At 56.4% G+C, this 24,837-nt stretch overlaps 1 protein-coding gene across 1 annotated transcript in view; it reads right to left on the bottom strand.

Annotated features, from left to right (window-relative positions):
- Window positions 1-13,302: 13,302 nt before the first annotated feature.
- CUX1 (cut like homeobox 1) overlaps window positions 13,303-24,837 on the bottom strand; it is a 283,317-nt gene continuing 271,782 nt past the window's right edge. Inside the window, exons 17-23 of the mRNA XM_069791426.1 lie at window positions 24,494-24,606; window positions 23,709-23,825; window positions 21,320-21,403; window positions 20,763-20,819; window positions 17,574-17,654; window positions 15,611-15,675; window positions 13,303-15,121 (exon numbers count right to left, since the gene is read on the bottom strand). Of these exons, the coding sequence (XP_069647527.1) occupies window positions 15,061-15,121; window positions 15,611-15,675; window positions 17,574-17,654; window positions 20,763-20,819; window positions 21,320-21,403; window positions 23,709-23,825; window positions 24,494-24,606 (578 nt within the window). The 3' untranslated portion in view covers window positions 13,303-15,060. The remainder of the gene's footprint in view (window positions 15,122-15,610; window positions 15,676-17,573; window positions 17,655-20,762; window positions 20,820-21,319; window positions 21,404-23,708; window positions 23,826-24,493; window positions 24,607-24,837) is intronic.

Genomic DNA, 24,837 nt, shown 5'->3' on the forward strand with positions numbered 1-24,837 from the left:
CCGCCCGCCGCTTTAAAGGGCCCCGCCCGGCCCCGCCGGGGGGGTCCCCGTCCTCCCCCTCCGCAACCCCGGGCCCGGCCCAGCCCAAACGGGGTGTAACGCACCGGGCCGGGGGCCTCCGCACCCCGGCTGTGGGGTCACCCATCCCCGCCGGCCCCGTTGCCCGTGCTGGGGTGGCGTGGCTGCCAGGGGGCCCCAAATCCCCGGGGGGCACCCCAAATCCTCGGGGGACATCCCAAATCCCCGAGGGGCATCCCAAATCCCCGGGGGACACCCCAAATCCCCCCCCCCCAAGTCCTGGGAGGGCATCCCCATACCCTAGCAGCATTTTCTCGCCCCATCTGCCAGCCCCAAAGCTTATTTTTGCGCTGCATAGAAGAGGGGATTTGGGGGGATCCCCCGGCACCCCCACATCCCCCGGGTTCACAAGGCAGCGCTGCGTGGCCGGAGTGGGCTCTGGGGGGGCGGGGGGGAGAGAGATTTGTGGGCCAGCTCCAGCGCTCGCCTTCGCTTGTCCTGCTGACATATTTATAGGGCCCATCTCCGAGCACCTTCCTCTGCCAAGGGGGTCAGGACAGATTTATAATCCACATCTTACCGCAGGGAAACTGAAGCCCAGAGAGGTTTAAGTGATTTAGTCAGGGGTCACATTACCGCGGGCTGCCCCGCAGACCCCACACATCTGCCCCCCCCTCCCCCTCCCCGGGCCTCCTCGCGATGGGTCCACAGAGCAGATAAGGATGACTCACCAAAAAAAAAAAACCCCAAAAAGAAAAAGAAAAAGCATTTGCAGGAGGAACAAATCCTTTTTACTTCTGCAAAGCACCTGTAGGATTAAGACAATGCTGGTTATGTAAGGGGCGGAGAGGGGGGTGGGTTTTTGTTACTATTATTATTTATTAATTATGCTTCCTTGCCATCCTCTTACCCTGCAAGGTGTAATCTGGGGAGATTTTGGGAGAGGCTGGTTTGGGGGCACTCAGAGGGTGCAGAAAGGAGGAAGTTTGGTGGCAGGGCTGTTGCACTACGATGCACCATTTGCTTTTTCTTCCCCCAAACCCCCAAAGCAGAAGAACGCATCATCTTCCTAAACCTCTTTTTTTGTGTGTGTTTTGGGCAGTAGCGTGAAACACAGGGCAAGGGGGATTTGCAAAAGTGCTGTCTAGGAGGCATGACCGGGGCATGGACTCTCGACTTCTCTCCTTGATTTCATCATCGCTGGTTTTGTGATGATTTTGGGTGAATGCCTGCCCTCCTGCTTCTGGCTGGTCACGATTCCCCTTCCCGGGGGTGTTTTGAGAGTGAATTAATGCTCACCAAGGGACTGGAGCCCACTGCTCAGCGCAGGTTACCCTGGACAGACCACGTTCGCCCATCTCCCGCAGCAACTGATGCTGCGTTTCCACTCCCAGCCCCCCTTCCCCGGCCTCTCCTCCAAAAAGCCTCTCTCCCATTCATATACATTTTTAAAGAAAATACACAATCAATAGTCTCTTAGGCTGGAATTTCATTAAGGGTTTCATCGCACTCGCTATCGATTGCCAGCAGAGCTGGGAGCTGCACGGCGTGGGTCTGGCAGCCCCGGCCGATGCCCTGCCTGCCCGTGCCACGGGACCATCCCGACCATCCGGACCATCCTCCGCCACAAAGGGCAGCCGTGGCAGGGACAACCCTGGGTTTCACACCGGCATCGCCGGCCGGGCAGAAGGATCCGGCTGGGTCGGCAAAGGGGCTGGTTGGGGGGGTGGGGGTGCTGGGGCAGAGGCAGCGCGGTGGGCGCAGGGAGCCTGGCAGGGCGTGCTGTGACCCACGGCACCCTGTGCTCCCCTGCCTCGTGGCCCGCTAAGCCCGCAGATATCACCAGTATGAACAGCGCTGCAAGGCCAGCATGCCACTGGGAACCCCTCACTCCAGACCCTCCTCTGCCCCTCCTAGATTTCAGTTACCATACGAGCAGCAGAAAGCCCAGCATCCCGGCTTTTACTAAACTCTCGGATTTTACTAAACATCACTCAAGAGCAAAACGCGCCGGGAGCCCAGGGAAGGGCTGGGATGCTGGGATTTTTTCCATGAACGAGGATAAATGCTTTGTGATTGCTTTGGTACGTAACAGGTCTCTTCTGCCTATCCCTCTGTGGGTTGCTGCTTGTTTCAGGATGTGTAGAACAAGGTTGGAAAGCCTGGCCTTGCTTGCGGTGAAACACCGGGTAACCTTGCAAGGGCTGGAATTAAAAAGAAAACCCCAACGGCTCCAAGTGTGGAACTGCACAGTTTGCACCACTGCTGGTCAGTCACTTGAAAAATCAAGTGAAAAATCCCAACCTTCAAAAGGATTTGAGGGCTAATTTTAGGTCCACGCCTTGACCAAAGAGATTTACAATAATTGCCGGGGTGAAAGTTTAATTTCCTCCGCGACTTTTCTCAGCAATCCCCGAGGAACCGTGTTCTGCTGCGCAAAGAGCGTTCCCGGTCCAGCTCCCCAGATTGTCTTTTTAAGGCTTTATTTTTAAACCAGAGCCACAGGCTGCCTTCAATGGGACGTAAATTCTTCACGAGTCCCAGTCCGCAGCCGGTGGGAGCTCCTGTGGAGGTGGATGAGCCTCAGCTCAAATCCTTGGCCCCAGTTTCTGGCCCCACTCATCCCTGTCCCATTCCCCACGGACACATAGCAGAGCGACGCCGCTCCCCCCGCGGACACCACCGTCCCCATTCATCACTAAACCCTTTTAATAGGAACCGTGATGCGAGCAAAGCAGAACATATTGCTTGTAGAAACGCGGCCTTTCTGCTATGCTAAATGATTTAAAACTGGTGGTGAATAAACCTAATATCTGCTCGCTTCTGCCAATTCTCATTACGCCGGGACTCCCTCGGAGCTATTAGCTGCCTTAAAAAAATCGCTGGAAGGAGTCAAGAGAGCGGCGCAGCCAGCGCTGGGGAGGGTTGCTGGCAGCCGCCCGGCTGGAGCGTGACGTGCCCTTGAAATCCTGTGCTCGGAGGCATCCGGCAGCCGAGCGGTGCCAGCTCCGGCAGCGTGCCCTCCGCCACCCGCGCCTCCCGGCGAAGCCGGTTATTTTTAATTTCATCGCCTCCATCCTCGCTGCATCCCGGGGCAGGCGGGGGGTTATGCAGGGAGAGGGGACCGGAATGCTTTTGCAGATTTTCTTGCAAAATCCTAATGCTGTGGGTTTGCAAAGCCACAAAACCACGGTGGGGAGAGAGGAACGTGTTAGCGGGGGGAAAGCAGGGGCTGGAGGTGAAGGGTTTTGTCCAGCATCCCAGGAAAACCCTGGAAAGGAAGGTAGGAGACCTCCGTGGCCACGGCACAGGGCAGCCCAGCCGTGAAACCATTTGGTGGTGCAGGCACGGCAAAAAGCCAGGTGCGTATGTGAGCTGTCAGCCAGGCAGACAGGCCCCAGGCATCTCCCGGGTTGTCACAGCTGCAAATTGTCCAGGAACAGTCTCTAATGAGACATAAGGGAAGGATTTACTGGAGGAAGATGTCACGGGGATGAAAGGGGAAAAGAGAAGAAACCAGGAGAAAGAGCGGTTTGGTTTTGTATTTATTTGTGTGGGAGAAACTGCTTTAAAATGTCCTTTGGTGTGTTAGAGAAGGCAAACAGCCAGTGACAGCCTGGCCGTGGGGCTGGAGGAGTCTTCTCCTGGGGATCGCGCTGATGTGAAGACCTTGATGTGCAAATTCCCTTTTCCTCGCCTCCCGACTCAGGACGTCCCTGTGAGAGGGAGAAAAGCCCTTTCCTTTCAGCACAAAGAAGTCCATGGCTAAAATTTCCTCTGCAACCTGAGCTTTTCCTTCCCCCGCTGCCCGGGGTGTCTGCACAGCCCTGGGTGAGCGATGCTCTCCCAAGATGACCCTCAAAGATGGAGAAGCCCAACCGCAGACCAGCCGAAATCCCCTGGGGGAGGATATAAAACCAGGTGGATATACAAACAGGACCAAACCCTGTCCTCATCGCTCCCCAGGGTGACCCGTGGAATTTGGGTGGAGGCAGAGAGCATCGGCCGACCGGAGGAGCCATGCAGGAGAGCAGTCGGCCGGCTTGCAGCATCAACAATTCCTCCCGCATCCTTCTTGTGGGTGCACAGCCTGTCCCCCCGCCGTGTCCCGGCTCTTCTAGCATCTGTTCAGGATGACGTCCAGTGGCCTCTCAGCGTCGGCCCCAGATGGGGAGGGAGTAATATTTAGGGTTGATGAGTGGGGAAGGAATGCAATCTCCTGAAATGTTTGTCCAGCTCGGTGCCAATGGACACAATCCATGGCTTCAAGATTTACCATCCTAAAGTGTTTCACTCTGCCTGATCTTGATGCCTCCACTGCATCCTGCTGGGATGGAGCTCCGAACACCCCGGCCCCGTACAAGCAGGACGGTATTTGTGCTCACTCAGTGTCTCCAGGGAGCACCTTTTGAAGAGACATGGTTGCATTCAGAAACACATCTCCTCTGAGGATACGTCACTCTTGAGGGAGTCGGGCATCCGCAGGGGAAGCCACAGGAGCCCAGCAGCGGTGCTGGCGCTGCTCTTCTTCCTCCTGCCGATGCAAATGAAAAGCGATGCTTTTTCTGTGCTAAAACTTCCCCTCTGCACCCGCCGGCAGGACAGCAGATGGAGAGCTCGCCAAGCGTGCAAGTATTTGCAAGCAGGTGCAGAGCCTTGAGCTGGGACGAGCACCCAGACGCCATCTCTGTGTTGGGGACACATGTGTGTCCACACCTGGGGGCTGCAGAGCTGAAACTCTAGCAAAAAAACCCCCAAAACCCCAGGGTGATTGCTCCTGCCTTCTCTCGCCCAAGGGCTCTGCTCCTTTGCTGCTCCCCGCAGCCACGCGTGCTCATTTCTGCTGGAGCGAGGTCAGAGGCTATTAGCTACTCTTATATTGTCTCTGAAATATCCCTTTTCTTTGTGCTGTTCTGCTCTGCTGGGGCTGCGCTTGAAAGATGGTGTCAGAAAGCTTTGTTTTGCCTGGGTGGAGCACCGTGTAGGAACCAGCCATGGGAGGAAAAGGCTTCAGAAAGCCTTCCCACACATCTTCCGTGGCCGTGCTGTCCTGGCCAGGGGTTTTCCAGGAGTGAAGCCCTCCTCACTGCATCACCCTTCAGTCACCTGCTGCAGCTGCATCTATTTGGTGGCCTCTGCTTGGGGACGGGCTTGGGACCCCCACTTTGCCGGTCCTCACCTACAGCCAGGATATGGAGCTGTTCACCCCAAGGACCACGGGACCACATCCTCCGGCACAGCTCTCCCCCAGGGTCTGTCCCAGGTCGGATCCTTCCCTGCTTGCTCTCCCCAGGCATCACACAGCCATGGGCTCCCTCGACACTGCTGCTCCAGGCTCCCATTTATTCCAGAGGTCCCTCAGCTCTGTGGCCACAGCCTCCAACCGGTGGGAGCCAAAGCCCTGGAGGCTTCAGGCACACAGAAAGGGCTTTCACCTTTCTTGCTCGCAAACCCTCCTGCAATGACAGCTCCTTGTGCCTGGTGATGGAGGGGAAACCACGCTGCTCCTGCCTGCGAAGGGCTGATCTTTGCTATGCGGCATCCTCTGCCCGGCATTTCCCACTGTGCTGGTCCAAGCGGCTCTTTCCTTGCGGTTTCCCAGGGTTTTGCCTTTCTTACAGGCTGGAGAACATCCTTCTGGCAACCTTGGCTTTGAACCAGTCCCACACTGCCGGGTCAGGCTGGCCCCGGCGTTTCCGTAGCGCAAAGCTCTCCCTGCAGCAGCTCTGAATGCACGCTTGCACGTGTGTTAAAAAAAAAGCATTAAATATTAAAGGCAAAACTGCCTCTTAAAAACATTAGCAGTTCCAAAATCCCAACCCTCCCTTAGCTTTGAAAGCTTCTTCCATCTTTTTACCAGCCCGTGGGGAGCCGGTGCGAGGTGTGTGCGAACAGCAAGGCTGGTGTGCAAAAAGCCTCCGGAGGAATTCCCAAAGTGAAGCCACGCGGCTCACAGCAGCGGCCGGGAAATTCCTAAACCCTGCGAGCCTGCAGGGACTGGTGTGCGGAGAAGAACTGGGAAAAAGCCCTGGAAAATCCCAGTGCTGGGCCAGGGCACTGGAAGGTGGTCAGCGAGGGCAGCCCCCTTCCCCACTCTGGGGCAGGCTGTGTCACCCCAGAGGAGGGTGACGCATCGCTGGGACAGGATGAGTCCCATCCTGACCCACGCCCCCGGGAGATGCACCGATTGCTGTGCAGCCCCAGCAGCATCTGCACGTGGGGTGGTGTTAGGGTCCCCTCCATCAGTGGGGACCGCAGGGGGCTGACACAGCCCCAGCTGCTGCTTTTCTTCTGCTGGGGAACAGTGATGCTTTGTCCGGTCCTACCCCCCCTCTTCCCCCCAAGCACCTCCCTGGGTGGTGGGATGGTCACTGGAAGTGGGCTGCAGAGGGGACAGTGTTTGCAGAGCAAAGCGTGGGTTTTTAAACTCAAGGAGCCCTTTCCTGGCTGCTGAGGGGTGCAGTGCTGGCTCCCTGCACCCGGGGAAGGGCGAAGCCTTTTGGGGACATCAGTGGGACCATTCATGTGGGTCCAACCCAGAGCCCTCCTCTGTGCTAAACATCTTCCCCAAGCCTCTAAAACCACCAAGAGGCTATTACAACCCCCCACTATTCCCTACAGAACCCTTTCTTTCCTCGAGAGACCCTCACGGGGGGACTCCACTGATCCCACTGTGGCTGGGACCTGTAGGACCACCTCCCTGAGCATCACCTTGCAGCATCAAGGCAGCAGCACAGGCAGGCTGAGCATGGACCGGAGCTGTGAAAAGGGGTTTCCATAGCGACGGGCACCTGCAAGGCCCCAGATCCTGGGTGTTTCAGGGCAAGGATTTGAGGTGGGGACCGGTGTGCTGAGGGGGTACCCCAGAGCCCCATGCTGCAGCCGGTTTGCTGCTGGGGTGCATCCCCTGGCCGGCTCGGGGCCCCCATCATCCCTGGGATGGCTCCGCATCTCATAAAATCACGCCTCGCATCACCTCCCTCGATAACACGCCGGGCGTTTTGCAGGATGCCTGGGGAGGACCTGTCCTCCCGGGGGGTTAGCAGTGGGGTGCTCAGCCCCTGCGGGGACCCCGGTGCTGCCAGCCCACCCGTGCCTCCCTTCGGGAGCTGAGGAGCACAGCCAAGCCCCAGTGGGGTCTGCAGGTTCCCCTCCGCCCCCGCTCTCTCTCAGGCTACTTTTGGCCACGTACCCGGCAGGCCACATGCCGGTGTCGTCCCCCCCCGCCGCTGCCGGTGGGGACAGTTATTCTGGGCAAAAGGTGACATCAGAGGAGGTCGTGCCAGGGCTGCGGTGCTGCCTTTGGCCCCGGCACCGCTCCTTTGCGGGTGGGAAAGCCGGGCTTTGCTGCTGTGGGTTGCATTGGGTTTTTTTTCACCCGTTTCGTGTTACAGTGCTGAGCTCACAGGGGCAGCATCGGTGCAACAGGGGCAAAGCACTAATGCAGTGGGGACGAAGCACCATGCAATGGTGCTGAAGCACTAATGCAGCAGGGGAAAAGCGCCATGCAAAGGTGACAAAGCACTAATGCAACAGGGGAAAAGCACCATGCAAAGGTGACAAAGCACTAATGCAATGCAATAGGGACAAAGCACCATGCAATGGGGACAAAGCTCCCTGCAAGAGGGGCAAACCTCCATCAATGGGGACAAGGCACAGAGAGTGGCTCAGCGCAAACACCCTTGGCCAGTGGCACTGCCCATCCCCTTGCAGCTGTGGACAGATGAAAGGAAGGGAGCAAAATGGGTTAGAAGAAAGGAAAAGGGTGTTAGTTCTTCCAGCATGGGTGGGACCTGCCTCCCATTTGACACCTATCCCGTGCCCACAGTTAGGCCACGATCGTGCCGTGCCCGAGCCACCCCAGTACTCCAGCAAGAGCGGGTACACCTCTCAGGCACCCACGGATCTGCCTGGCACCCGCAACCTGCCCTGGGCTGCAAACTCCCCCCGTGGCCAGGCACATCTTACCTACAAAGCCAAAGGGAGACGTGCCTTTTGCCACCGGTGAGACCGCATCGGTAGCACGTGTCCCTGCATCCCTCCCTCCCCTTGTCTTAATTCCAGCACGATCTCTCATGCCCCTTCGGGTCACCGGGCCATGCTGAAAGCCGGCACAATCTCCAAATCACCCGGGGGCTCACCGCCAGCCGGCAGCTAACCCTCGGCAAGGAGCTGCCGGGACTGAGCGTGGCTCGCCGGTTGCCCAAGCTCTTTGTCTTCCAGGGGAAACAGTCGTCGGGGACAGGGAAAAGAAACCGTCCGCCCTGAGACACCGTGGGGCCGTGAGCTGGGTTTTTTTCCAATGAAAAGGCCGTACGCAGCTAACGGCTGAGCTTCCCACCCGGAGCTAATGGCTGGGCCAGGCTGGCAGGACACCGCTCATTGAGCAAGGAGCTGCTGGCTGCGCTGGCCAGGAGCCGTTCCCAGTGTGACTCAGTGATCGATGGCTGGGGCATCGTTCAGGGAAACACAGCCAATTTCCTTCCTTTTTTTTTTTTTTTTTTTTCCATTGCAATGCCGGCGCCAGGGGAGAGACCCTCACAGCAGCACGTTGCAGGGTTGGCAGCTCGCGGGCATCTGCCCTGTGCTGGTCAATGTTAAAAAAACATAATTGAGGAATAAAAGAATAACCGGGGCGTTTTGGAGATGCAGCCTTTCCATGCCCGCCCTGGCTTTGCGAACTGTCACTCTGCCAAAGCAAAGCCTGGAGGTGGGCACTGCCCCGGCCCCCCCATCCTGGGGCACCCCCAGGGATGCAGCCATGCAGGGAAGGGCTTTGCAAGCCCCCACGGGGCTTTGGGCGTAATGGGGGGCAGTGGGATTCCTAAATGTCCTCGTGCCACCCCCAGCGTCTCCCGCTGAAGGCAGGGATGGAAAATGAAGGGCTGGGGTTTGGCTGAGCCCCCGGCACAGGTTAACGTCCCCGCAGGGAGCAGGGACCCCCTGAGGAGGGTCCTTGCCCACGGCCCCTTTGGCATCCCCGGCCCCGGCGTTCTCCGCGGCGCCACGGCATTTCCACCTTATGCGCCTCGTTTATGTTTTCCTGCCTTAATGAGAACAGACATTTGGGGGGGAGCGAGGTAAATATTTTTCCGCTTCCGCTCCGAGCTGGAAAAGCCTGCGAGGCCCATCTCCAGGGAGACTCTGTAAATAAGGCAGAGGGGGAGGACGGGGAGGGGGGGCTGCTCCATATGCTGCACCAGCTTTCGGCCCCGGCTTGCCATCAGATGTCTAACACAACAGGAAGCAATAAAACAGTTATTACCAGCCAGCACCTTCCAGCACGGCCGCGCGGAGGAGCCTGCCTTCGCTTTTGCCCTCCTCGCCCGAAGCCCGGCTTAATAACAGGGCTCCCCTATTAATAGGGTTATCGGGGCACCCATATTATTAGGGCTCGTGGCAGAGATGCCCAGCTCTGCTGCAGCAGGGCACGGTGCCACCGCACCGCTGCGATTGCAGCATTGAGATAACCCCGCTGCAATTCCCACGTGCCCCCCCACCCCGCCGTCCCTCCGCCGGCTGCTGTCACCTCTCGCGTGGGACAGGCTGTCCCAGCTGGGGACAACCGCATGGGAAGAGAACCATGGCGAATCCATCCTGCCCAAGGGAGTTCCCAGAATTCAAACCCTGCTGTCGTGTTTAAAACAACCCATCTAAAACCAGCAGCCCCGGCTGCTCCATCTATTAGGAAAGAAATGAGAGGGATGATGGTTCATAGATCGTAAAGCCATGGTGCTCGCCATGCACCCTTGGCCGATAATTCCTGCCGCGTGGCCGTAACTCCCGGCTGAACCAGAGCATGTCTTCGAGACAGACGTTCAGCCTTGATTTAAGGGCATCAAGCGGTGGAGATCCACCACCGTTTCCCCGCCTGCCTACAGCGGATAATTAGAGCCGCTCTTCCAAAAATAAATACCAATCGATCCCTATGGCCAGGCTGGTCAGGCTCCTGCCTCCAGATATCCAAACCCTTAAATCTTATCCCCTTTTTTCCCATATGGGCTGTGTCCATGCTCTGACGCGGCGCGATGGACCCTGCGAGCTCCCAGCCCTGCGATCTGTTTATCTGCCGCATTTACTGGGTACACCCTGAACTTAAAATAACCTGCAATACCGGGTGCGTTTCTCCCGGCGCTGGCTCTGCGTGTGTTTGTGTTTGTGAAGCTCCTTTCCTGCCGGCGGGGGAGTCTCGCTCGCATCCTGCACGCCAGGCGCTGGCTCCGCTTCACTCAGCTCCGCTCAAACCCTATCGATCTCGCTTTTCCATTTGCAGAGCGGGGGCAAACACGGTTGTGCTGCCTGCGCGTTAGTGGCTCTGCAGACCCGTTGCCAGCAGGAACCTGACCGGAGGGACGAGGCGCCTGGCCGGAGACCTTTAGAAAAATCATATTTTATTTTTTTTTTTTATAGCACTGCAGTAATTGCTGCTGTGGCTTGCCCTGCAAACGCCACCGCATCGTCCCGCTCCTCCTGCGTTTGGCGTTTGGCATCCCCTGCATGGCGGGGATGGTGCGGGGCTGGAGCCGGATCGGGCCCCTCGCCACTCTCCCCTGCCTGGGGGGCAGATGGTGTGTGCGCTGCAGCCGAAAATCAAGACAGCTCGGCCGCATCCTGGCAGTGATTTCTCTCCTGTCTCCTCTGCCTGCAGCAAAAACTGAACTTGTGACCCAGATGTGAGCAGCCTGTTATCTCATTAACCATCCGGGCTTCCCCAGGAGCCTTTTATTACCATATAAACCTCCACCACCCCCTGAAATTCAGCCTGGGTCTCTGAGATGGGACAGAAGATTCTCAGGTTAAATGGATATAAAAAGCACAGGTTTTCCCGTAATTATTTTCCTGAAGATGTCGATACTAATTAAAATTGTTTCCCATAATCAAATTTAAAACAGCGAGGGAGAGCAAGGGGTCACTGAAATTCTTTTCTTTCAAGTCGCTCGGGGATAAAAGGGGCTTTCAAATGAAATTAGCAAAGAATCCCCTCCCATCTCCCCTCCCTGCCTCTTCAGAAAGAGGACCAGGCTGTGGGGTGCTTCGGGGCTGCCCTCCGAACCCAGCCAAAAATGGGGTTTAGGGGGTGCTGGACCTCAGGATGGGTGCAGGGTTATGGCTCTATATGGGTGTCCGTCTATAGGGGCGTGGGTCTATAGGCGCATCATATATAGAGGTGTGGGTCTGTAGGGGTGCCCAGGGAGTTGCAGGGAAGCTGCTCACCTGCAGCAGTGGGGAGATGCAACGCCGTACCTGCCCTCACGCCACGTTCAGGGGAGCATCGAGGCCCGTGCAGAGATGCCGGTGCATTCGCCGCTCGCCGTAGCCGGTGCTGCCGTCGCAGCGGTGCCGCGGGCGGACGCCGCGTCCCTTCACCTGGCTGCGCCAGCCCCAGCCCTGCGCACGTGCTGCCGTGGGCCGTGGCCGTCTGCGGGGACTTCTGCATTTGGGGAACAGCATTTCGGAATGGTGGATGGGGGAGGAGGGGATGCCCCCCCATCACCATTTCTCTCCTCTCCTGACTGTAAGGAGAACTGAACCGGGCTCTGAGCAAGCGCGTTCCCCAAAAAGTCACCCAGCGCAGCCAGTGACACTGAGAAACCGGTGATGGGCCAGGCAGGGCACGATGATTCGGCTGTACCCCAAACCCCGTGCACGCTGGGACAGCGAGGGCAGTCCTGCTCCCGTTCCCGGCCGGGCATGGTGGTGTTTGTCCTGCCTATGGCAAACCCTGCACAGGGTGAGCTGTTTTATAGCTCTTGCTTGAGAATGAGGCTTCTGCTTCCTTTAATTGACCCACTGCTTTGGTTTTTTTGAAGGGGAAGGGGGTTCGGGCACAGGTCTGCCAGTTCTGCCCTTTCCCTGGTCTTGCCAAGCTTGGCTGGGGGGTTCCAGGAGGTTTTGGGGGGCTGGAGAAGACATCTCCCAGTGCCCAGCAACCCAAGGACACCCCCCGCCATGTCCAGGGTATCTTCCCAGGCACCAAAATTGCCGATTTTTGGGTTGTGCTACGCACGAGCATCTCACCAGCTGTTCCAGTGCACGCTGCTCTGCCCGGAGGGACGAGGCTTACCCCAGAGCCCTGCAACCCCCGTCTCTGCCCGAGCCCTTTGTCTTCAGTACGTCTCTAGAAAGCAGCTCCGAAAACTTGGCCGAAGTGCCGGCCAGCCGCAGGCAGGCAGTGACCCGAGAGCCCTCCCCAGTTCGGGCTTTCCCTGCCTCCGGTCAGAGGTTTTTGGCAGCCGAAGCCGGACTCTCAGGAGTAGCAGTTGTTTGCTGTCCGGGACACCCAGATGGCCCTTAAGCTGCCGTAAGATCGCCGGGGCTGAGATGAGCGAGCGGCGTGTTACCCCGAGCGCTGCCGGCGCTCGCCGCGATGCCCCGGGTGCACGCAGCCCCTCGCCGGTGGCAGGCAGGAGTTGTGGGTCCTTGTGCCACGCAGTGGCAGTAGGAATTGCTGGAAGCCGCGAAACGGCATGATTAAAAGAGAAAACAACACCCTGCATCTAACCTCTGCCCTCCCCAGGAGGGATCTGGGGGCAAATTGGTGAATTTGCCATTTTTATTTTGCATGGAAGGAGGCCGTGACTCTGGCTGAGGGATGAAACCCAGCAGTTCCAGGGCTGGGGTTAGATGCTCCCCAGTAACACCTGGGAGTCCTGGGGGGGGTCCAAAACCTCCGGCACAGCCCTCTGCCCTCCAGCCCCTCACGGCGGGGGGCACGGCTCTCGGCTCTCCCCAGACCCCCTCACGCTCGCTGGGCTCGGCAGAAGGAAGCCGTGGCTAAATCCCAAGGTCGGAGCCTGCAAAGCAGCCCAGTCCCACCAGGCTGGGGCTGCCGGGGTCCCCTGGGGCTGGAAAAGCAAAAGAAAAGGAGGATGAGGAAGGGGGGGGCATCACGACCAGCTCCCCCAGAATTAGCCAGGCAAATTTACACCATTCAACCCGGGTACCTTTACCAACAGCCGCGTGGGGATATACAGAATATCTCTGGGTTTGGAGGCTGCCTGGGCTCAAGCCCCTCTGCTTCCATAGTCCCTCCTTCGCTGGGAGCCGTTCACCTGGCCCGTGGGACGCCGATGTTCGGCGGCAGCCAGGACGACGGCTCCAGCACACGGGGACAGAGGTCCTGCCCTTCCCGGCGCTGCGAAACATCACTGCCTTTAGCTGCTGTAATGGGTTTCTAAAATTAGCTGTACACTCTGCCCTTGGATTCGAGTGGGACAGTTCTCAGTTGTTTAATATCAAAAGTCAAAAAAAAAAAAAGGGAAGCAAAGCACAAAAGCAACCCCGTCAATGCATGTCTAAGTTTATTTTATCACTTGTCCTGCAGAACTCAACATCTATTTTAAGTCATTTATGAAGAGTACAAGTGTGAATAGCTGCAGAAGTTTTGCAATTCCAAGACACCACATACAGCTTCTAAAAAAAGCAAATTTAACCTTCCCAACAAAGCCTCAACAAGCATCCCACCCTTCCCCAGATCACGTTTCCAAGCTACTGATTTCAGACAGCAAAAGCTCATCTCCTCCACATCTGAAGTTGATTATTTTTATGAAGAGGTCCCCGGCGTGTGGCAGCATCACCCCCCTCGCCCCTCGCTGGCATCTCGCCCCATGGGTGCCTCCCTTCCGGATGGGCTCGGTTTACCCCACGCCAAGCGGGACAGGTGCAGGTTGGTCCCTCGGGGTTTATCCCTCCCTTCGATTTATGAGTATTTTACATTTTGCCACGGGCCACAGCTCCTATAAATAAACCTGGGCTGCCCGTGGCAGATGCGAAGCCTATCGCTGCCTGCATGCTCCGTTAGAGGCCTCAGCTTCCCAGCAGCGTGAATGTGAATAGATCTGAATCTGCAATGAAATATTAATTGGAAGCAACGCTATTCTATCTTCGGAAGGGGAATTTTAATTGAGGACCACCGTTAGCTAACAAGCTAATATCTTCCTGCACCACGTGGTCACAGCGAGCCGAGGCAGGAACAGGAGGTGCCAGGATGTGCTCTTTTTAATTAGAGCTTCTCCTATCACCTCTTTCTCCCCAAATCAACCCAAATTAGCAGCCCAGTGTTCACCACCCAGCAAACCCGCCACCAGCAATTGCTTGATTTGACTTGTAGTTTCCTAAAAGGGGCAGATATTGAGCAGATCAACTACAAGGCAGGTAAAGCCCCGTATGGGCAGGTACTGCCTTGGATTCGGTGAAGCCGTTGCGCCCAGCAGGGCAACCAACGCTCCGCAGAAACATCTCAGCAAGGTGAGCGTCCGGAGCATCCCAGTGAGATCCGTCCTGACCAGCAACACCTCCCTTCATGCTCATTAAGTCCTAACTAGCTGGGCTGTGATGGCTAGAGTTCAAGACGAGCATCTGCTGGTGCTCAGCGGGGTGCTACGGGGTGCTGCAGAAGGTCCTGAGAAGCCCTTCAGATGGAGCACAGGGCTGAGCACCAGCTTCATTTGACTTCGGAGGCAGCGAGAAGGCAAGGCGCTGAGCAACCCCGTCTTTGGGGATGGCTGATTTTTATCTGCTGCTGTCTCGCTTGCTCTGTCACAACCTGGCAGGACTGCTTGCTTTCTGATAATTCAATAAACGGGAGCAAAATAGGAATTCTCAAATATCACAACACTTGAAAATGCAAGGTTCAGGAGGTTGGTTTTTTCCCCCCATTCCTGGCTAAATTTAGTCCACCCAGTGTTGCACTGAACTCAAAACAGGATGGAAAGAGAGATTGTATCTGAGAAGAGTACCTCTAGTCTTGCATTTTCCATGTATTTTGGTAAAGACTGAGCTCTCTGGGACACCGGGAGGACACAGGCACCACTGCAGCCTCCTCCAGGGAGGGAGGCAGGGCTGGAAACACCGTGTCCCACAAAACAACTCTCCATTAGCTGAGGCTTTTGATTTCCTAAGGGTGGGAGTAGGGGACGATCATTGCCTCCATCCTACGAAGCAGAAAGCAAAGCTACAGCGAAGCGGCCGGCAGGGAGCGAAGGGACAAATCCTGCCACAGGATGAAAGGGGAGCGGGCGCCAGCGAAGTCGCCTCCATCCGTCACTGCCACATGTCGCCCGCGTCCCCGTTCTCGTGGAACTTGTGGACGTGGTCGGCGTACCTGGGGAAAGGGCACAGCCACGTTAACTCACAGCAAGGTCCGAAGGACTTTGGCGGCTGAGCAGGAGCCGCTTCGTTTCTGAGCGCTAGCCACAATAATTAGCACCACGCTTTCCCCCAGCCATGGGCAGCAGCGCCTGGGAGCTGCTCAGGGCAACTGGAGTGAAGGCACAGGCCTGATCCTGGTCTCCAGGCTCACGTTTGGCTTTAGCAGGCTTCCTCACCCGGGCAAGAACCGCTCACGGGAAGGGATTTGGAAAACACCTGCCTGAAGACAGGCGGTTGCCTCGCTCCGTGCACTTTTTCTCCCCCCTCATCCTCATTGGATTAAGGATTTAAAACCCAGTGAATCACCCTCGTTTGCAGGATAGATGTGCATTAAGCAGCACCCAAAAACTGCTGCAAACCACCAGGCTCCGTCCACCGAACCTGGGTGGACAAAGCTCCCGAGCCCCGGGGCTGGGCTGACCCAGCTTATCCTCACACCCACTTCTTAGCACAGTACGCGGCACAATCCCTTCCCACGCTCTCGCTCCAGGCCGTTTTGTAGAGCACCTGCAAAATAAGAAATGCAATCAGCTCTGCTTTTGCCTGCCCATCTCTGCCCACCCTTGCAGCAGCCCGTGTCACCGCTGGGCCATCCCATCCCTGCCATCCTGTCCCCGTGGCCACCGGCAAAATCTCTGCTGCAGTGTTTTGCAGGCATCCGTGGCTTTAGTGCATCAAGCAGAGACCTACAGCGATGCTCTGGGTAAAATCGGTTTCGCAGCCTTGCATTACCAGCATGGAGAAACCCAGCGTGTGTTTCAGGGGGTTGCCCTCAGGACGGTCAGGATGACCTTTTCCAGTGGGTTATTTTTGCCGGGGCAGTGCTGCCGCAGCTGCGGTGGTTTGAGGTAAGGCAGGCACGCTCGAGGCTGCACCCGGATGGAGACGTGTTTTTGGAACAGGCTTAAGGAAGGTCACTGCTCGGTTTGGCTCCTTTTTCCCTTCAGGCCACCAGGTTTCCATTTCAAAGCTGTGGTCCGAGGAGGCGGGGAGGCATCGGTGGGCATTGGGAATTAGAAGAAGCCCTCCCGTCCCAGGCTGATGCACTCAAGCCTCAGGGATTTGTCAGCCGTCGTTATCTTATCACCAGGGAAATACTCTAACTCCACAAACACCCGTCAGCGGGCCTCCAAATTAGGGTTAATTGAAATCACAACAGGCAGAAGGCAGCGGGCGGGAAGGGGTGAAGGCCGTGCTGTCTCCCGGGATTAGCAGCAAAGACTTTGCTCCCACCGCCGGGATGGAGGAGCCGGGGGATTGTCCGGTCCCCAGTCAGACACATGGTGTGTGCCCAGCCCAGGCAGTGCTGGGTGCTGGATGTCAGGCCCTTTTGTGTCTAGAGGAAGTAAGATCATTCCAGCCATGTAATATTTATGAATTTCACTTTTTTTTTTTTTTGGGTTAGAGCTTTAAAGTTTAATGATGTTTAACTTTTTATTTTCTTTGCTCCTTTCCTCACCAAAATAACACAAAGTTGGTTTTACTTTGAGAAGATCAGGAGAAATATTGTTCTGATTTGTCTTTCATCTTGTTTCATCGTTTAATTATTGATGATTTCTTTGGGTTTTTTTTCCCTGAAATGATAAATAAACTCCCAGAAACTGCAAGAATATAGGAGGAGTTTGCACCACAGCTGAATCCCAGGGGATTTGGGCTGGCTCAAGCCTCTATTCCTAACCGAACCTCTACCTCTCTATTTCCAACCCTACGTACAGTCATGAAAATTTGAAAACTAGAGAAAAACAGAGCCACAGGGCAAGTAAGAACCGTGGGGAGAAGCACAGCTCGCACAGCATAATGCAGAGGCAGAGCTCATCACTTGGAGAGGCAGTGAACATAACCAAGCTCCAAGCAGGAGGATAAGGGATGTACGCAGAAATAGGAAGGTGGAATTGCACACGGTCTGGAAACAGGCAGTGTGGGGTCATGGGATGTATTTTATTCCTAAAATTGCTTATGGTATTAGCTTCACAATAATTAATCAAAATTTTGCTGCCTGACGAGCAGAGGACTTGCTTGCCTGTGTGCAGGGATGGCGAACCAGACCTGCACCCAAATAGGCTAAACCCTGTGTGAGCTCCCAGGACGGTGGCATCAGGGCCCCACGGCTGTTTCCAGGCACGACATGAAGACACAGATGGCTTCCAGCTCCTGTCCTTGGGCAAGTCCGTGCCCACCCAAGGGTGGCCATTCCCGCCCCATGAAGCCGAGGGGGATATTTATTGGCATGTATGTGTCTCCGCTGAGCCGTGCTGCCCACGGTCTCAGCTGCCCTGTGCCTCCAGAGCCAGTGAGATAGCACTCGCTTGGCTTAATATCTTAAAAAAGCAAAAAATGCCCCTGGATGGGATGCTTGCTGACACCTTTTTGGGGTGCCCCCCCCCCCCCATGGCCCCCGCACTTACCAGAAAGACAAGGCAGTGTAGGAACAGGGTGTAGAAGAAGGCAACCGTACGAGCTGTCTTGTTGGACAGGATGAGCCGCCCCTGCAGCAAGAGCAGAACAGAAAATCCCATTTTAATGTGGTTCAGTGGAAACCAGCCCTCCCTGCGCACAGTCTTGGAGACACCCTGGCTGAGATCAGGGCCCTGTTTGTGCTAGACCCTACGTAAACGTGCAGGCGAGATGGGATGCTTTGCCACCCATCTGTGCCCATCTCTGAGCAGCTGCCCTCCTTCAAGGTGACTACCACAAGTGCCGATGCTCTCAGCCCAAAACTGCCCAAATCAAGGTGAATTCAGGGCTGCGAACCGTGGGGTTTCCTGCGCTGAAAACTCTCAGAGTTCATTTTGAGCTGCTTTTACCCCAGCTTTCTCCACTGGCTCTGCCTGCTCCCCCTGCACCAGCCCTGACTCAGTGCCTGCCTGCGGCACAGCGCTGCTCCGGAGAGAAACCCCGGCAGTAATTAAGTCTCACACATTTTTAATTCATCAGCTCAAACAACTTGTGATTTGCAGCGTCCCCTCGCCGCCTCCTCAGCAGGGTGGCTGAGCAAACGCTACGCCGGCGTTCCCGAAGGCTGGCCTTGCTGCGCAGCCCTGCCTGCACCCCAGCTCTGCTGTGGGACCCCAGGAATGACTCCGAGGAGGATTTTGTAGCCAGACCCACAGCGATGGTACAGCCTCCCAAGCGCCCTGGCATGTTTTAAGGGTGACCACTCTGCACCCCGGGGTTTGCACGCTCCTCCAGCTCCTGGCATCCCTCCCTGCAAACCTCCAGCCAGCTCAGCCTAAAGCAACTGTGGTCCCGTGCCGTGGCTCTGGACCCACCGGCAGCAAAGAGCCGGTGAAGTGGGATTAAAGGCTTGGTACAGTGTGGAGTGCCCAGCTTTGGCAGTGGCAAGGCAATGTGCTTGCTGAGAGCCGTGAACACCCTCTGCCAGGCTGCAGTGATGGCTGAGCACCTTGGAAAATGTACGCTCTCAAGGATGCCAGTCGCTGCTAGGCTATTGATTTTAGGGGAGCTGTGTGCTGGACCCTTGGCTGCTTTCCCCAGTAACAGCCCTGCTGCTGCCCGGGGGAGGCTTATGGCTGGACCTGGTGATCCAGGCAGCGTCCCTGGGGTCCCACAGCTTGTCCCACTGCTCTTCCAACTTGTCACAAATAACTGTATTTAAGGGAAGGTCTTCACCCCTGCTTCCTCACCCCTGAGCATGAGCTCTCAGGCACGTGCTGCTTCCTCCTGCTGCCGGTCCCCAGCACGGTGGGTACCACTGCGGGAGAGGACACGAGGTGGAGGAGCATCAACGGCCCTTGGGAAGGCACACAGCACTGCTCGGGCTAAAGCAAAGCACCCCCAAAGTAGGGAGTGCCAGGTGGACATTGCCCTGGGGGATTTCAGAGAGCAACCAGGAACATGGAAATGCCTTCGACATCTTCAAAACCTCACTAGTACCCTGGTCTGCAGGTTTACCCATTTCTCTAGCTCTGCGAGGTCTATCCTGAAAGACTTACCCTCCACCTTTGCCAGTCCTGTGCCAGCCCGCAGACATGTCCGAGCTCGCTGGGTACGAGAAACCCTGCGGGACCGGGCAGTGTCGTGCTCCAACCCCTCATTTTGGGGAGGCCACTGAACAGCAGCCAGACCCTGACAATGTCTGAGCCCTTCTGGCCCAGGGCACTGGAGTCCCAATGGGAACATCTTTGTGTCCATCCCTTCAGTAGAGCCAAAGCCGGGACTAACCGCAGCCTAGAAAAGCAGCTTACGAAGGATGGATCCTACCTTCCTACATAGAACTTTTTATTCCTGCTGTAAACGTTAGGGATTCATTATGGACATAAGCACATTCCCCAAACCACGAGGTGGGCTTTCCAAAGCTGGCATTAAAACCCACAGATCTCCCACCAAACCAACTCTGGGCTGAAATCTTCTTTGCTATTCATGGCCACGGCGGAGGCTGCTGTAACAAACAAGATTATGTTCTTAAATATTCCCAAGGAATAACTCCCCTAAGTCAGTTTTTTTTGTAAATGCCTTTCATTAATTCTCCGTGGTGCTGGCACGCCACCCAATCCATATTCATGTTGGCATTTGCTTGGTTTTTATGCAAATGACAACTTTGCCTTTATTACAAGATAGTTCTGTATTCTGTGGCTGTTGCAGACCAGCGGTCCCACATTAACCTCTGTTGTGCCAGACAGCCGGGGGTTAGCTCAGCCAAAACCTGATCCCGAGCCTGCTGCTCATGTCACAGATAATGTCAGATCTCAGTAACAACACTTTTAGCTCGGAAAGCAGCATTCATCCCTAAGAGATGGTACCCAATACCCACCGTGGCAGCAGCAGCCTTCCTGCCCGCTACGGCTCAGGCAAGGACCCTCTGCTGCTGCAGACACTGGCAGCTCCCCAATATTTTCCCCGATGCTTTTTTGGGAGAGCAGGAAGGGTCAGGGCTCGAGAAGAGGTTTTTCTGAAGAATGAGGCAAGAAACCACTATGCGCCCGAGGATGCTGTGCTGTGCAAGGCAGAGCACCTCCCCTGGAGCGGGACCCTTCGCAGCCTGGTGCTCGCCTGCTCCCCAGCCGTGCGGGGTGCCGGGGCTCTCTGGGTGAGTCTTCTATGGGGAGTCCGGCTGAGCTAACCCCGACTGCACACTGTGTGCAAAAAGGTTTTGCCCCCGGGCCAGCCCTCAGCTGGGAGTGTGGTGCTGAGCCCCCCCAGCCGTGTTACAAACCAGAGGAGAGCTGCTTCCCGCAGCCCAGTGCATCCTCCTCCCAGCACTGCCCGGGGGAGAGACAGAAGTTCATGGCGATCCTCTGAGACACATGCTGTCCCCGAGCTCCCGGGCTGTGCCCTGACACTGCAGCGACCTGGGCTGTGGCATCGCTGGCCGGATTGGGTCTGGGTCACCCGTTCTGGCCAGGACCCCCTGGGATGCTGTGGGATGGAGTGGGGGAAAAGGGAAGGAAAGGGGAAGGGAGGAAAGTGAGTTCTCCCAAACTGAGCTGGGGCATGGACTGCACCCCTGCCCGGCGGAGCAGGGATGGTGTCTGTCCCCCACCCATGGCCAAGCCCAGCAGCAGCATTCCCAGTGCAGGCGCTGGGCTAAAAACCTCTTGTCACCCACTGTGGCACAGCGGGTGCAGCCCACTCACCATGCTCAGCGTGGCTTTATCCCAGGGACTGAGGCTCAGGTACTTCCGCTGGCGTTCCTGCAAGTAAACAGTACAAGAAGCTGATTTTTGAGCCTCGAAGGGCTGATTTGGGGTTTGCAAATCAGGGAAGGAGCTCTGTGCCTTGGGATGCTCCCATGCCCCCATACACACAGCTGTAGGGGACACTGGGTGTGGACAACGGCTTTTTTTTTTTAAATTATTTTTTAAAATGAATGGCATTTGAGTGTGTTTTGTGCTGTCCCTGGATTTCATCCGAGTCATAAAATAATTTCCCTGAGAGGTTTCATTCTCTGGCTACTCCCTCCCTTCAACACACCCAGACCACCTTGCTGTGAGCAAAACCAGAACCGAGCAAAGCAACCCGCTCATCGCCCGCAGCGTGCTGCAAAGCCTCTTTCCTCCCTACGCCGGGCAAAGCCACGCTCTGCGGTGCCAAAACCGGGGCCGTGTGAGTCCTACCCTGGCCGTGGAAGGCAACGATCCCGTGGCAGAAGGAAGGGCTAATGCGGAGGGAGGGTGCCGGGGACTTTTCATACCTTCCTGCTGAAGGAGGAGAAGGGGTCCAGGCGCTCTTCGTACTGGGAGGAGTAGCGCTGCTCGGTGTCGTCCCTGCTGCCGCCCTGCGGGAGCAAAGGCAGGGTGAGAGCCAGCGGGCACCGGTGCTGGCGTAGCTGCCTGTGCCTATCCCCGTCCAGTGCAAGAGGTGTACGGACACCCAGCACAGGGACAGAGCCCCCCCAACCCCCCTGAGCTGCTCATTTGGAAGATATCACCCCCAAAGGATGGAGCAGCACAGCCCAGAGCTGACCTGTGGGGCCGACAGCATCTGTCCCCTTCAAAAAGGAGAAGCACAACAGGAGCTATTTAACAAAGTCCTTTCTTCCATGGGGACTCCACCTGTGTCTCCCTGTTTTTTGCCCTTTCTGTGAAATAATAGTCGTCTGTGTCACCCCAGAGAGCTCATCTGGAAATGCCTGGGCTAGCACAAATCCCACTCTGAATTCCTTTGCTGCTGGGCCAGGTAGGAGGGAGACAGCAGTTTAGGAGGAGGAAATAATTGTTTAAACATACAGCTGTTATTAGCTGGGCAAAGGGCAAGGAAAATGAAGGATACTCCTTCAAAGAAGCGAAAGATTTAGGTCGGTTCAGACAGGCTGGGTTTTAAACTCCTCCCGGGATGGAGGTTCCCCTCGCGCAGCCTCGCAGGCGGTGCTGGAGGAACGGCGGCAGCGAGCCCCGAGGATGCTCGCGCAGCCTGCACATCCCTGCTCCTCCTTTCTCCAATGCTACCTCTGCAGGTCACAAGAAATGCAGATTTCACGCCGTTCCTACCCAAAACCAGCCTGGAAACAGCACGTGCTGCCACCAGGCATGATCGTAGTCCAGTGCGAGCCCTGGCTCTCAGCTACGTGGGCTGCACGCCCCTGCTCAAGGGCTCCGGTGCTAATCCATCTCTCTCCCCCAGCACCGTGCCTTCTCCAGCTCTGCCCTGCCAGCACCATGATGCTGACATTTACCAAGGTCTTTCTGGACCATTTACTACGTGCCGCTGGTTGTCCTCCTGCCCGACCACCCCAGCATGCTGGCCGGTGGCTCCGTTTCACCGCGGGTAAACCCCGCTGCACGCAGACCTTTAGCAAATATGCCCTTACACACCGCAATACGATCCACGGGTCACCGCGCAGTCAGAAGCCAGCGATGAGACCAGCTCCCAATTTAGGGGCGATGAATTCGCTATAGCCTGGCCTTATTGAATGATCTTTGATGAGTATTTTTAACGTGTCACATGCCCGATTAGGTGGTGAATTATGCAATCCTCTGTGCTGCTGCGTCGAAGGCTTTTGCTCTTTAGATCATGTGAATGGCATTCAGGGGTTGCCTTGTGGCAGCAGATAAACAGGGGGATGATCTTCCGCGGGAGAAACGGGCAAAAATGTCAGAGGGCCCAACCCAGCGTCATCAGTGAGACATAAATAAAAGAACCAAATAAGGTCCTTCACGGCTGTAGGAGTTTCCCATCCCCAAACGCTATTAAAATATCCATCAGTAAAAAGGACTCAGTCCACTCAGCAGCTTTGGGGGAGGACGGCAGGGCAAGCAGCAGGCAGGGCGAGGAGCCGGCGTTCGAACTGATGTCCTCCCCCCCCCCGTTATTGTCACTTTTGCATTTATAAGGAAAGCCCGAGGTCACGGTAGCCCAGCTCCAACCGAGGAAGTGGTTGCAGCTGAAAGCTCCCTGACCCGCTGCCAAAACCCCCAGGGATTTCCAGGGATGAAACCCCCAAGGGACGTGGCATGAGCAAAGCAGGTTGCAGCAAAGTCTGCCCCCCCCCTCCCCAGCCTCCTCCTGGTGTTACTGGGATGGTTTTGGGCTGGTTTCTGCTCTTTTGGGGACAGGCCCTGGCTGCCCAGGAGAGCGAGAAGCCGAGCAGCTCTCTCTGCTGGCCACAAGAAATTCAGAGTGTTGGGGAATGAACATAGGTATGACAGGATGAGTTGTTTTTCAGCCTCTGACTGCAGGGATTTATTGCAGAAGGTCCCAATTTAACCTTTTGCTGCCTGGCTGGGCAGGAGTATCCATGACTTGCCTGCTGGAGCATCACGCTGCTGGCAGGGAGCAAAGGGGTTTGTAGCAGCTCTTTTGGGGAGGAAATCCGAGCTTCTGTCATCAAAAATGTCAGCCACCCTTCAGCACAGTTAAAAACTACCTTCCCAGCAGAGAGGCTGGGTACCTGCTCCTCTATACAGAACATTCAACCCTTCTTCACCCCAATTAGCTCCGATTTTCTAACTTTCATGCAAGGTGCATGTGGGTAATGTGCGATTTCCCCATTGCTCCTGTACACATAGGGTAATGGTCTGCATTTGGAGTCTGTCCGTCCGTGTGAACCCAGCCAGAGGATGGACAGACAGACAGCCACTCACCCGGCCGGGGTAGCTCTGCAGGAACTTGATCTTCTCGTAGAGCTTGATGTTGTCGGCTCTCAGGTTGTCCAGCTCGCTCTGCAGAGCGTGCACCGTGTGCTGCATCATGCGGTTCTCCTGCATGGGGGGATGAGGGGGCTGTTAGCAGCGAGGCTGGGGGGGAGGACAGGATCTGCCCGGGTGGAAGGCAGAAGGGGGTGTTGATTTGGTGCGTCCAGCCAGAGTTTAGCCCCCTCTCAGTACTTAAAATCCTACGGTTTTGAATTAAAATTGCTCCCAAATTAAAATTGTCCCAGCTGCTGCTGAACGGGGCCTCCAGTCCTGAACCATTAACGAGCCTGATCCCTCCGTGGCCGAAGAAGGGCCGGACAGCCAGGGTGGCTGTGGGTGGCTTTGGGCTGAGACCTTGCCCCACAGGAGGTGGAAAGCCAGCCTGCTGGCTTTGAAGAGGTCATTTTGAGCTGTGCTTCAATTTGTAGAGCTATTAGGTTTTTACTCCAAACCACAGTCCCTATGTGCTTTTTATAGGGCACCCCTGAACGCTGTGTCAGACGGCCAAGCACACGTGCAAGGCAACAGGGATTCGGACCTGTCCTTCAACTGGAGCAACACCGATGGGCTGGGGGAGGCTTTGGTCCTGCTAACAGCAGAATAGATTTTTCTCTCGCTTGCAGTGGCGCTGACTGCGTTGTGCTGATAATAAATTCCCTGCAGGTCATTAAAGCAGCCAGCTCCAGACTGCAGGTCCTGCAGCCCCCACTGGCCACCTTCCCCACCCGACGTACCCCCTCCAGCTCCTGGTTCCTGGCCCGGAATCGTTCCCTCTGGCTGGAGATGATGGAGAGGAGCGAGTCCACCTGCCCCTCGGGGAACGAGGTGCCGGGGGACGGCGGGTGACCTGCAGACAAGGTTTGGTATGAGAGGTGACCTGGCAGATGCCCCCCCTCTATCCCGGAGGAAGCAGGGCTTAGCTTGAGGTTCCCCCTCTGACACCGCGGGACCTCAGGGGCACCCAGGCAGACAAATTCCTGTGCACAGCTATTACAGCGCGGACTAGTTTTTATGCTTTTGTTCATTTTTGGGGGACTTTATCCTGGGAATGGACAGGTTCACTCCCCAGGGACAACCA

This window comes from Haliaeetus albicilla, chromosome 9 (genome assembly GCF_947461875.1).
Source record: "Haliaeetus albicilla chromosome 9, bHalAlb1.1, whole genome shotgun sequence".
Classification (NCBI taxonomy): Eukaryota; Metazoa; Chordata; class Aves; order Accipitriformes; family Accipitridae; genus Haliaeetus; species Haliaeetus albicilla.